The sequence below is a fragment of the Leptonychotes weddellii genome, chromosome 8 (assembly GCF_054177405.1).
Source record: "Leptonychotes weddellii isolate Sample4059 chromosome 8, ASM5417740v2, whole genome shotgun sequence".
Classification (NCBI taxonomy): domain Eukaryota; kingdom Metazoa; phylum Chordata; class Mammalia; order Carnivora; family Phocidae; genus Leptonychotes; species Leptonychotes weddellii.
In genome coordinates this window covers 40,131,829-40,145,025 of record NC_138376.1, presented here as the reverse complement: position 1 = coordinate 40,145,025, position 13,197 = coordinate 40,131,829, and the positions used below count along the sequence as shown (strand labels likewise).

The window sequence follows — 13,197 nt, the reverse complement described above, 5'->3', positions numbered from 1 at the left end:
GTAAATACCCAGGAGTGCAATTGCTGGGTCATAGGGTAGCTCTATTTTTTAATTTTCTGAGGCACCTCCACACTGTTTTCCAAAGTGGCTGTACCAACTTGCATTCCTACCAACAGTGTAAGAGGGTTCCCCTTTCTCCACAACCTCTCCAACATTTGTTGCTTCTTGCCTTGTCAATTTTTGCCATTCTAACTGGTGTAAGGTGGTATCTCAGTGTGGTTTTGATTTGAATTTCCCTGATGGCTAATGATGATGAACAGTTTTTCATGTGTCTATTAGCCATTTGTATGTCTTCTTTGGAGAAATGTCTGTTCATGTCTTCTGCCCATTTTTTGACTTGATTATTTGTTTTTTGGGTGTTGAGTTTGAGAAGTTCTTTATAGGTCCTGGTACCAGCCCTTTATCTGTAGCGTCATTTGCAAATATCTTCTCCCATTCTGTGGGTTGCCTCTTTTGTTGACTGTTGGAAAATAGTTTTTTTTTTTATAAAACATTATTTATGTTAACATGGAATGGGTTTATTATTTTTTGAAACAAATTAATGAATATTCTTAATTTCTCAGATATAATTTTTATTATGGTAAATACGGATAGATATAAACCACACACACAAAAACTCTTTGTGGTCCTCCCTAATTTTTAGGAGTAGACTGGTGCTCTGAGACCAAAGAGTTTGAGAACGACCACCAGATGAATGCTTGGTGCTTCTATCTTAAAGCCCATTCCTCCACCAGGTTCCATGTCCCATCTCTCACACACACTCCACAAAGCTCCCCTCTTACACATATGTCAGTTTCCCTCTCTGCACAATCATTCCCATTTATGTATAAACATGCTGTTTATTTTATCTTAAGAATAAACAAAAACTTCTCCTGTTCCTCTATCAGCTACTGCCCATGTCTCTTCCCCTTTGCACAAAACTTCCTCAAAAAAGTTGTCCGTACTTCCAGTCTCAAATTCCTCTCCTCCCATTCATTCTTTTTCTTTTTTTCTTTAATTTTATTTCCATATAGTTGACACACAGTTTCAGGTGCACAACATAGTAATTCCACAAGTTTCTACCTTATGATGTGCTCACCACAAGTAGTTGCCATCCTCCCACTCTCTCTTAAATCCCCTCCCATTGGATTTGCCTGCTCTTCCCATTCCCCTGAAGTGGGGAGATCCCACTTGGATCCCCCCACATTGTTAAGTCCCCATTTGACAAAACGAATCCTGTCTTCCTTGATATACAGGCAGCTGTCCCTTTGCAGGGCTCTGATAAGGGTGAATTTCAGTTAACACTGTTTAGTTAAATAACCCAGTCCCTCAACAACATGGTTCAAATTCCAGTTACCGCATTTATTAACTGTGAGGAATTACAGGAAGCACAAACTCACTGTCGGGCTGCTCAGTGCACCGACCACCACATAAACAACTCATGCACAGTGAGCAGTGACAATCATCTCATTTGTTTCAAAGTCTGTCAGCAACTGGCCACCAGGCATCTGTTTTTTAGCTCGCAGACAGACAGCAAAATGTATATTTGAAATGAATCACTGAAAGAGGAAATTGGCGAAGAAAAGTGAAAGTGAAGCAAAGACACAAAAGTGCTAACACTGGATGTAGAAATGGAATCTAACATAATGGAGGTACAGAAGTAGCCACCTGGGAACGGGGACTGTCAGCGCAGTGCTCAGCTAGGGGAAGGGCGACTTAGGGCCTGAATGAGGACAGGGGGTGCGTGGAAAGGACAAGCGTCTCCCAGATGCATTGAGAAACTTCACATTAAAAGAACTCTCAGAGGTACTTCACCGTTGTTAAAGGAACACGAGGAGATATTTCACAACATCGAAAGCAAAAATAATAAAATGTTGAAAGTTGATCCAAAATTAGAAAGGAATATGCCAATTTGCCAAGGCATAGAAAAGATATTTGCTCCGGTTATGTGACAAGAACGAGGCAAGCAGTGTTCAACCTTGTCTCGGCAAGTTTATTTTACAAAGAAGTAAAACACTTTAATTTTTGATGTTGCCAAATTTTTTTTTTTTTAAGACTTATCTTAGAGCAAGTGTGCATGCGAGTAGGGGAAGGGGCAGAGGGACAGGGAGAGAGAATCTCAAGCCGACTCTCTTGCAGAAGCGCAGAGCCCGATGAGGGGCTCGATCTCACACCCCTGAGATAATGACCTGAGCCGAAACCAAGCATCGGACGCTCAACTGACTGAGCCACCCAGGTGTCCCGCCTTTGTTTTAAAAAATTAGTGTACTAAGCGCAAATTGGTCTTACTATTTTTTCACTTCCTTATACATATATAACCATCAGAGTTTTTCATGTTTTGACAGAAATTTTTAAAGGTCCCAGAACAGTAAATTTTCCCATCGATTATTAAGACTGTTTGGCATGGTTGCTTTTAGAGTTCGGAGCTCCATGCAAAGGGAGTGCGGCCTGCACTTCCCTCATCTGACTTCCAGGCCACCACACCCACTTGCTTCTCTTCCTGCCTTGCTAGCTGACGTCCCAGTCTCCTCTCGCAACACTTACTGTGGGAGGACATCAGAGCCCAGTTCTGGGAGCTATTCTATTTGCACCGCTCCCTTAGAGATTTCACCCGGTCCTGTGGCTTGAAACATCATCTATATGCCAACAATTTCCACATTTACATCCCCAGCTTAGACCTCTTGCCTGAAAGCCAGATTTATATATCCAATGGCCAGCTCCACCTGGATACGCATAGATACCTTAAACCCAGGATACTGTTAGAAGATGGAGGAGGGTCAGTAAAGTATCCTCTATAATGTAAAGGCACTTTAAGACTGAAAAACAAAGCAAGCCACTCCATCCCATTTACGTAGTTTCTTTCAGGGTAACTTACAGGGGGGATCAGGGAGACAGATCCAGACAGGAATGATCCCGGCAGCACTCGGCTATTCTCGGCCCCTCCTTCTCCACCCACTCAGGACTTCAATCCCCAGCTTTTATGGAGCAAGGGGCATGGTGGTGAGGTCACAGGGCAGCTATCTAAAGTGGCGCCATTTGTGCTCCAAAGGATCTCTACTAGTTACCTAAAGTGGGGCCTTCTGTGGGCCAGCCATCTCTACTAGTTACCTAAAGTGGGGCCTTCTGTGGGCCAGCCATCTCTACTAATTACCTAAAGTGGGGTCTTCTGTTCACCACTTTAGGGAAGATCAGAACAAGCCTCCTGCAATCCCATCAAGGCAGACATTAACCTCCACAGGACCAGGAACACATAGCCCCGAGGGGGGACGTTGCGTGGACATGAACAAAATGGAGGGCCAAAGATGGAGTCAATGTGGTCAGCACTCCTACAATAGCCAAAACCGAAATCCTTCCCCCAACCAAAAAAAACCCTCCTCTACTACCCACAATGCACATCTTCCCCATCTCAGTTGATGGCAACTCCTTCCTTCCAGTTGCTCAGGCCAAAAACCTTAAGAGTCATTCTTAACTACTATCTTATATCCTCTGTATAATCTGTCTCAAGTCCTATTGGCTCTACCTTCAAAATATATCCAGAATCAGACTTCTCTCCACGTTCACCGATGCACCTGGTCCACACACCCTCACCTCTTACCTGGATTACTATGACATGGTCCTAACTGGTCTCCCTCCTGATCTAGTCTCAGCACAGCAGCCAGGCGAGTTCTTGTAAAACATGTGCCAAATCTGGCCAGTCCTTTCCTGAGAACCCCCACAGTGGCTCACCATTTCACTCAGAGAAAAGTCAACATTTTTCCAAAGACCCAGTGGGTCTTACAGGATCTAGCCCCTTCTTACGGGGCTATGTTCTAACCCCACCTCCTCCTCTTCCTCTCACTCCCTCATTCTTGCCGCTTTCACCGGCCTGCTTCTTTCCAGAACTCGGGGCAGGCTGGGCCTTCACACTCGCCAGTCCCTCTTCCTGGAGAGCTCCTCCTCCAAATAGCCACATGCCTGACTCCTTTTAAGTGTTTGCTCACTGTCACCTTCTCAAGGTGTACCCGGCTCCCCAGATCAACTGTTACCCACCGTCATCCTGCAGAAATCCTTATCACTCTTATTCTCTATTTTCCATAGCATTCATCCCCTAATGTGCTGTATGGTTTACTTGTGTTGTTTATTGGTTGTCTCCCTCTCCTACTGCTTAGAAGGTCAACTCCAGGAAAGCAGCAACTTCTCATCTATTCTGTTGACTGATAAAAGCCCAAGGGCCTACTGAGAGTATCTGATACATATTAGGCATTCAATAATTATTTGCTAAATAAATGAAGTTGAAAAAGTTCTAAGTTACTAGTTATTATAATGGACCCCCAGAGAACCTTCTGTGTACATCTAATAACTCCCATTTGGTGAGGAAAATCTGAAAATCTAAAATGTGATTACTCATTCATTTTATCAAGAACTATTTCCTAAATATTTTATATGTGCCAAAGCCAAATTGGACCTTAGATGGCCAAACATACTTTTCCAATTCTGGTGCAGGACCTTCTTGCTTTTGAACACGGTTCTGAATGGACAAGAGTGCTTCTGGTGAATACTGGGCAGCATTGCTCTCCATGTACTTCAAAACATAGTCGTCTGTGTCAAGGATGACAAACCGGTGGCCAAACACTGGGGAGAGGGTAGAAATACATTTAGCTTGGTTATGGTTTTAATCATGCCATTAGGGGTAAAATAATACTGATCCTCCAATGACAAGTTCACAGATAGGCATCTGTGACCTAGATGAAGGAACATTCCATAGCTCTCTAAACTAATATGCAGTAGTTCTCTCAGTGTTCAGGAAGCTCGGGGTCTACATCTATAGCCCACAAATGCAACCAACTTACAGTTTAATTGACATGGAAAGAGATCAAGACACTGTATCACATATACAAGAATATTAGCTTTAGCTCAGGTGGAATGCAGCCTAACTGCCTCTTACAAGTTAAACGAATTAAATTCCCACTAAGAAGAACCCATTCACTTGGCAGGTAGGAAACACTAAGCTGTGCTTTGACCTACCCTCAATCACAGCACCAATGAAGAAGTCAGTCGGGCCATAGTAGATGGGGTTTTCCGCTGTTGAGGACGGTTTAGCAACTTTAGTTCTGCCAAGGTACTTGCCCCCAATGATGCCAGAATTGCGGACAGGTGGCTCAAAGATACTGATCATGTCACTGGCAAGAAAATAAGAGAAGACAAATCGGCGGTCTTTGTCTTCCGGGATGGGAGATTCCTAGACAGGAGAAGAAAGGAAGTTATTATGAAGGTACATGATAGACCCCGATGTTCTAAACTTAAGTATCTACAGGACAAGGTATAAAATATAAACCAAATACACAAAGTATAATGTAAGTGAACAGGATGGGGGGTGGGGACTGTGGTGGTCTGGAAAGGACATGCCTCATCTAAAGGAGACTGCCCCAACTCAACTCCGACTGGTTGCTGCCTTGTGCGAATGTAAGCTCAATGTTGTGTGATCTTCCCATTTCTCACGGGAAGACAGAAATCCGGGTGTTGTATGTGAGTGATGAATCACTAAATTTTACACCTGAACCTAATATTACACTGTATGTTAACTAACTGGAATTTAAACAAAAACTCGGAAAAAAAAATAAAACCCCTGATTTTAAAATGTTGACCTTAACTCTTTTAAAGCACTATGTGCGCCAAACAAAACATGTGGGCTATGTTCTGCCCACAGGCTGCCCACAGTTTGAGACCTCTTGGCTGACATGTTCAGTTTCACAGACACTAAGATGATTATGCAAAGTTTAGTTCTTTAAACAAATCCACTGATATACATAATTTTAATAAGAAAATTTAAGAAAGGAGGAATGAGTAATATAATGTCATAGAGTTGAAGTTGATTCTGGGAAACTATCTTGTAGCAAGACTATTCGTATATCAAATCACTGAGAGTGATCACATAACCCTAAGAAACCAATTCCAGATTGAACAAGCTTAAATACAGACATGCTTATTCTTGACTAAAATCCTCTCAAATTGCAACTTCAGCACATATCTTTTCATTTACAACATGGAATTTCTTGTATAATAATTTCTCGTTTATCAAAGAAAGTCACTGGGTTTCCTCCTGTCAAATAATTTCCTCATACCATTCCCTAATCTAACTGTCTCCAAACTTTTTCGATTAGACACTCTTAACAATAAAAAATTTTTTAAACAAACATCCACAATATAGTTAATAAAAATCAAATCACATCACTCCTCTGCTCTCAAACCTCCAGAGGATTCCCGTCACACTGAATAAAACACGAAGTTCTGAGCATGGCGACAGGCAGGTCTGTACCAAGGGGGTAGCGGGGGAGAGCCAATGGCTCCTCCTGGCAGGAGTATTTTAGGAGTATTTTAAAAGTTAAAAAAAAAATCGTTATGTTTTTATTTAGAACTAAGTGTAAAGTTGCATTAACAATAGAGAATTTTCATATACTCCTTACCAGCTTCCCCTAACATTAGCATCTTACATAGCTTACATAACCATCCAATTATCAGACCCAGAGTAATGGTACAACAGTAACAGTAAATAGTAATGGCACAATACCATTAAATAAATCACAGTTCTTATTCAAATTTCACCTGTTTTTCACTTATGTTCTTTTTCTGACTCAGGATCCTATACAGGATCTCACATTGCATTTAGTTGTTCTCTTTGATCTCCTTCAATCTGTGACAGTTCCTCATTCTGTCCTTGTCTTTCACAACCTTGACACTTTTGAAGAGTAATGGTCAATTATTTTGTTGAATGTCCCTTGTGCATCTCATTTTTGCATCTTTGGCAAAAATACCACAGAAAGAATATCTTGTCTTTCTCAGATATCGTAACAAGGAGTTCACGATACCGAAAGATCTTATTATTGGTGATGTTGACCTTGGTCATGTGGGTAAGAAGATAAATGCTGGGTTTCTCCCTTCTAAAATTACCATCTTTCCCTTTGCAGTTGATAAATATCTTAAGAAACACACCTTGAAACTATGAAAATCCTGTTTCTCCTCAAAGGTCTTCCGGTAATTTTAGCATCCACTGATGGATATTCTCTGCAACCATTATTGCTGTGGTGTGTGCTTAATGGTAATTTTTTATTGCCCTCTTCTCTTCCACATTTAGTAACTGAAATTCTACTGTACAGAGGCACAGCCTGAGGATGAGTATTGTATTGCTGATATTTAGAATTACAGGCACACAATGAGAGTAAGAAGCAGATCAACTTTTGGGTTTATTTTTAAATTGTCTGCAGGCTTCTTACCTACATCGCTTGTTACCTGCATCATGGGTGACTACTCCCACCACTCTACGCCTCCAGCCTTGCTAGGCCACTGGCTGTAAGACTCTGAGCTGGTGCCTGATCCCATCTTCATTTCTGTCTCTCTACCCTCCATTCCCTGTACACCACATCTGCATGAAATGCAGTTCCCTCAGATATGCTGCTGGCCAGCTCCCTGGGCCATTCATTCTGGTCTCCACTCAGCTGTGTGCCCCCTCCCCAGCATTTCCCTTATTGACCAGTTAAATGAGCCCCTCCCCATCACTCTGTCTCCTGCTTTACTTTTCACAGCATGTTTACTACTTGTTCTTTGATGATATATTTACTCTTGTCCAGAATATCCTTAACTGGAATGTAAGCTCCACGAGGCCAGAGATTTGTCTGTCTTGTTTTCCACTGTACCCTCAATGCCCAGAACAATGCCAAGCCCAAAGTAGTTCTCTAATATTTGTTGAATGAATGAATAATTCAACATCTATTCTTCTACATAAACATGTTCTGTGTCCTACAAAGTACATATAAAAATATCAGGGGCTATAAAAAAAGTGCACTCCTGATAAATTATAAGCAGAGGCTGTAATATTTTCTTCAGAGTGTCCATGGAGTATCAGCTGTCCGCAGGCTCCTTGGAAGGCCAAGCCTGCTGCTGTGGAGACCACTGCTCAAGTCGAGTTATTACCTTCTCGAGCTTCCCCAAGTCCCTCCGCTGGCACTCCACCCTGAGCCCCCGATACTTCACTAGCCATACTTGCACTTAGGCCCGAACCGCCTGTCTGGGTTTAGCATACTTTATTTCTTTTATATGTATATACTTTTTAGTGTGAACTATAACACGCATAGAGAAAATCTGCAAAAAACCAAAATGTACAGTTCAAAGAATTTTCATTAAGTGAACACTCGTGGAACCACCACCCAGTCAAGAAACAGAACGTTGATGGAAACTAGAAAGCCCTCCCAACTGAGAGAACTTGGTAATAATGTAAAACATTCATTAATCAGAATTTTTATAGTAGGGAGTATGCTACTTGGCCTAGAGTGTGCTAGAACTTCCTTTTTATTTAAAGCTTTGTTCAACATTTTTCTAAAATATAGTAGTCAGCTATGTCTTGATTTAATTTTTATTTTTTCAAATACATGCATACAGTTTGAAAAATCACTTGGCCTACCTCCCACACTCCCAATTCCTATTCCCAGAAGTAACTTATTTCAATTTCTATTTATATCCATATTTCTAAATAAAATGCTTATAGTCCTATTTCTGTATGTTTTCCATTTTTAAAGATATTACCCTTTGAACTCCTATCAGTAATTTGCCTCAGGTAACTCAGCCAATGAGTGGAATATTCAGGATTTAAATTTATGTCTGTTTCCAAACCCATGCTCTTAATCCACTAGCCATATGACCTCTCAAAGGCAATATCTATTAAATTGGTAGGATCCCATTTATTACATTTAAGAAATACAAAATACATCAAGCTAGATATCACAAGTAATGATAAAAATTAGTAAGATACGGTCCCTACCCTCAAGGAAATCACAGTACACTCGATTGCACACAAGTACACAGATAATTTCACTATGTCAGGCTTTCATGATTACTTAATAAAAAAGGCAAAAAGGTCAGTCAAAATTTGAGGGGTAGAAGGGAGAGATTAACGGTCTAAGAACGATGTTTCCAGGAGATAGGACTAGAGCTAGATCTTGGCTCAGGGACCACTGCTAACACTACCCAACCCATCCAAAGGCTGGAGACTGGGTCCCGTGGCTGTTTAAATAACACACGACTCTGCCGACTGTTACCCTGAAGCTTAACAGACAAAAAGGACCACTGGGCACAGTACTGAGACCGAATGGAATCTTAGCACATGGAAATCATCCTCACCAGTGCAGCCAAATAACGAAGCACCTTGTTATCGTTCATCAGCATTTTAATAACATCTTTTTTCGGAGCCTTTGGAATGAGAACAAAGCAATTCTGAGCAGAGTCTTCAACAAGTCCATAACCGTTATAGGGAGGTAATTCCTGCAGAAATAGAAGAAATAAAGCAGATGCTATTTGTGTTAAAATTACATTAAAGGTAACCAAGTTTCTTTTTTAAATATCTAGAAGATACTTATTCAAAAGCAATTTCTATATACACAAATGTACTGTAGTCAGAAACTAAAACATTGCATATTCCATTCCTTTTTATATATAAGCTTTATACCATGATCACTGCTCATAGGAATGACAGATGATGCTACAGAGTAACCCAAAGGGCTAGACCAAAAGTTCAGCAGTCCCCCTTACTCACGGGGGATATGTTCCAAGACCCCCAGTAGATGCCTGAACCCTGTATATACTATGCTTTTTCCCATACATACTTTTGATAAAATTTAACTTATAAATTAGACACAGTAAGAGATTAACAACGATAACCAATAATAAAGTAGAACAATTATAACGACATACTGTAATAAAAGTTACGTGAATGTGGTCTCTCAAAATATTTTATTGTACTACACTCACCCTTCTTGTGATGACATAAGATGATTAAATGCCTACATGATGAGATGAAGTGAGGTGAATGACATAGGTGTTGTGACATAGTGTTAGGCTACTGTTGACCTTCTGATGATACATCAGGAGGAGGATCATCTGCTTCCAGACTGTGGTTGACCGTGGGTAACTGAAACCGTGAAAAGCAAAACCGTGGATAAGGGAGGACTCGTGTGTTGCTGATGTCCACTGATCCCTTACCACCAAAGCAAGACCTGGCCCTACTCCTGGTCCCAATCCTGGCCCTGTGGTCATCCTACCATGGACAAGCCCAAGGATCTGTGACTTCTTTGTTCTAGGGGGTGTGTGTGTGTGTTGGCATTGGGGGAGGGCAGGACTTGGTTCGTGCTACTATTTTCCTATTTATCTCCTTATTTCTAGTATTTTTATTTCTTGATTTTTGCCACACAAATAGGGGTGGCGGCCATTCTTTACTGAGAACTCAGACTCCTTGTCCACTCCGGACTCTCCTTTCCTAGCAAAGGAGCAAACTCAAGAAACCAAACTTCTGCTATGACCATTACTTGGTGAGTTAGCGTGAAAGTACAGGATGAGCTTTTATTTTTCATTCAGGCCCCATGAAGAGCTGAAAGCATCACTCTAAGATGGTAGGATTTCTTGGTCTAAAAACTTGAGTTCAGTGGCTGTTTTCTTCTCCTCGATGAGGACTGCAGCAGAGTTCTTTCTCTTTGACTCCTTTTTGCTATGCTTCCTCAGCAAAGTCGGCTTATTCCATACATTTCATGTGTAGGGACCTTCCCCAAATCTTTCTATATATTGTATTGAAGCACTTTGACAAATTAGCCTATACAGTCCATCTATAACAGGTACTTCCTCAAAACCTGTGACTACTCTGCTCATCCAAGGTGTAGTGCCTGGATCACTGCCTCTTCGCCCACCTCCTGGGGCCATAATGTGATCATCATGGAGGAAATATGACTAGTGCATCCAGTAGATGGACAATGGCCTAACTTGCTCTAAATGCAAAACCACTACTCAATGAATATACAGGTTTGCCATGGACAGAGGGACCTTGGGTGAGACACCACATGCTGAGCATTTGAGTTACTCTAGAGGATAGGCAGAAATATACAGTGGTGGAATCTAAACTTCCTCTGGGTGTTGGCAGTGGAGATTGAAGAACTTTGAAATAGGGAGGTAAGCCTCTGAACACCTTCCTCTCAAATTCTTTTTGTGTTTTAACAGAGTTCAACCTATTTTTTCTGAATCACACCTTATGCCCCCTGCTTGGAATGAAGACCTTCCCTAAATATCAGCCCCTATGCCTGGGGTCCTGGCACTATGCTTCTCGTCTTGCAAGCTACTGTCTACTGTCGGTGTCCTGTTCTAAACTAGATGAGCCACTCACTCCTCGATAATCCTGCTCACATGCTCCACCCACATTATCTTAACAAAACAAGTACACAGGGAGCTTGAGAGTCCCATAATCCTCCAAATAAGGCTTCCAGAGGCCAGCTCCATAGCGGATTTGCTCTCCTAGTTCTGGATTCTTTGTCTTCCCTACCAGCAGGTCTCCCGATGGAGTCAACCTGAGACAGACGCATCTGGCCAGTGGATACATTTACTTACTCCTGAGCTAACAGATTAGCCTGACCTAAGTGTCATGATTCTTGAATTGAATATATCCTCTTCATATCTGCTTCTACCCCTGATCATTGGCCTGCCTCTAGCTTTATCCCTCGAGAACCCAGCTACAGCTTCCCACCCCTGCTTTCCAACCACGTTGTGCAGGGTTTAAATGACGGAAGCATAATGACTAAGGAGAACTGAAAGGTATTTGCTGTTTGGTAAGTGGTGCTCTCCTACTCATTTCCAACAAAGACTTCCATGGACAAGCAGAGAGCGCTTATGTGTAATTGTTTATTATAAAGAATTTACTGAAAATAAACTGACCAAATACTATGACTCATGTGCCATGTGTATGGATGGAGAATTGGTTTTATATTACAGGGTGACTGAGATAGGGCAAAACAAACGAACCAAAATCTACAGTGGTTCTTCAGTTCACTCTGTTCTCATCTAAGCCCTCCCTTCCCTTCCTTTCTTTAGAAGACAGGTTAGAAGAAAAAGATGAGAGTGAAAGAATGGGAAGCAGAGGCGTTGTAGGACTCAGAACTTGTATCAGCTCAAAAGATGGATCAGAGCCTTTCACTAAGAAAAATGCACTATTATATTGCAGTCCCTCCCCATTCTACTTCCTGGTTAGGTCAGATTCCTTCTTGTAAAGGAGTTTGGCATTTAATAAACTCCCCCGTGTACTTTGCAGTGCGACCTTGGACTGCTATCTCATACTATACTTCTCTATAAACTGAAGTGATGGAATAGTTTGCTTAATCAAAATCTAGATCTTTCCTATGGTACTTTTTCTCATATATTGCAACAAATGGTACCCCAATATTTGGGGATAGGAGCAAGGGCTTTATTATAATTCTTTTTTTTTAATTTTTTAATTTTTTTAAAGATTTTATTTATTTATTTGACAGAGAGAGACATAGTGAGAGCAGGAACACAAGCAGGGGGAGTGGGAGAGGGAGAAGCAGGCTTCCCGCAGAGCAGGGAGCCCAACGTGGGGCTCGATCCCAGGACCCTGGGATCATGATCTGAGCCGAAGGCAGACGCTTAACGACTGAGCCACCCAGGCGCCCCGGCTTTATTATAATTCTTAATCAATGAGCCCATTCATTGGTAAAGAATCCTATCAGAGAAAAAAACTGACAGCAAGAAGTATTATCTCGATCCATACTTCCTTCCAGAAGTTTTATTGCCCCTGGGAACTCATAGCATATTAAATCCAAATCCTTCTTTGTAATTGTTTTTATGAAATGTTGGTTCCAAAAGGCTGGCCTAAGATATCACTTGCCTCTTTGGGGAACAAATGCATACTTCATAGGCAGTCTTCTTGTGTAGTTCAAGAAACATACCACATGCGCCCTATTTGCTAGGCACTGAGTTAAGTGCTCCCTGGCCTCAAGGACCTTACGGTGTAGTAAAAAAGATTCTTAGACAGATACTTTAATATAATAGGTAAGTACTAGCAGAGGGAGGCACAGGACCCCAGGACACACAGGAGAGGTGATTAAGCCTGCTGGGAGCTTAGAGATGCCTTCTTGGAAGAGAGGAGGCCTACACCGAGTCTGGAAGGGTAAGGAAGAGCTGTGTAAAGAAATGACGGCAAAGGGGTCCAAGCGCGTGGAAGAGCATCAGCAAAAGTGCAGGAGAGTGAAACAGGAGGCTCTGCTGCCAGAACCACAGCTAACTCAGGGCACTTGGAGGCTAAATGCAAGAAGCAGGGCAGCCGATCAGGGGAAGGCAGACGCCTGTGCTGGAGGAATTCATTAATTCCATCCTTCCATTCACAGGTTTCTTTTGAAAAGAAAGAGCCACAACCTT

At 41.8% G+C, this 13,197-nt stretch overlaps 1 protein-coding gene across 4 annotated transcripts in view; it reads right to left on the bottom strand.

Annotated features, from left to right (window-relative positions):
- EFHC1 (EF-hand domain containing 1) overlaps positions 1-13,197 on the bottom strand; it is a 65,113-nt gene that overhangs the window by 22,677 nt on the left and 29,239 nt on the right. For 3 of the 4 annotated variants that reach the window (XM_031019689.2, XM_031019690.2, XM_031019688.2), the window contains exons 7-9: positions 9,130-9,270; positions 4,984-5,197; positions 4,443-4,590 (exon numbers count right to left, since the gene is read on the bottom strand). In XM_031019689.2, the coding sequence (XP_030875549.2) occupies positions 4,443-4,590; positions 4,984-5,197; positions 9,130-9,270 (503 nt within the window). Of the gene's footprint in view, positions 1-43; positions 461-4,442; positions 4,591-4,983; positions 5,198-9,129; positions 9,271-13,197 lie in introns of those variants that run through there. The other variant, XM_081828416.1, reaches the window with a different exon arrangement.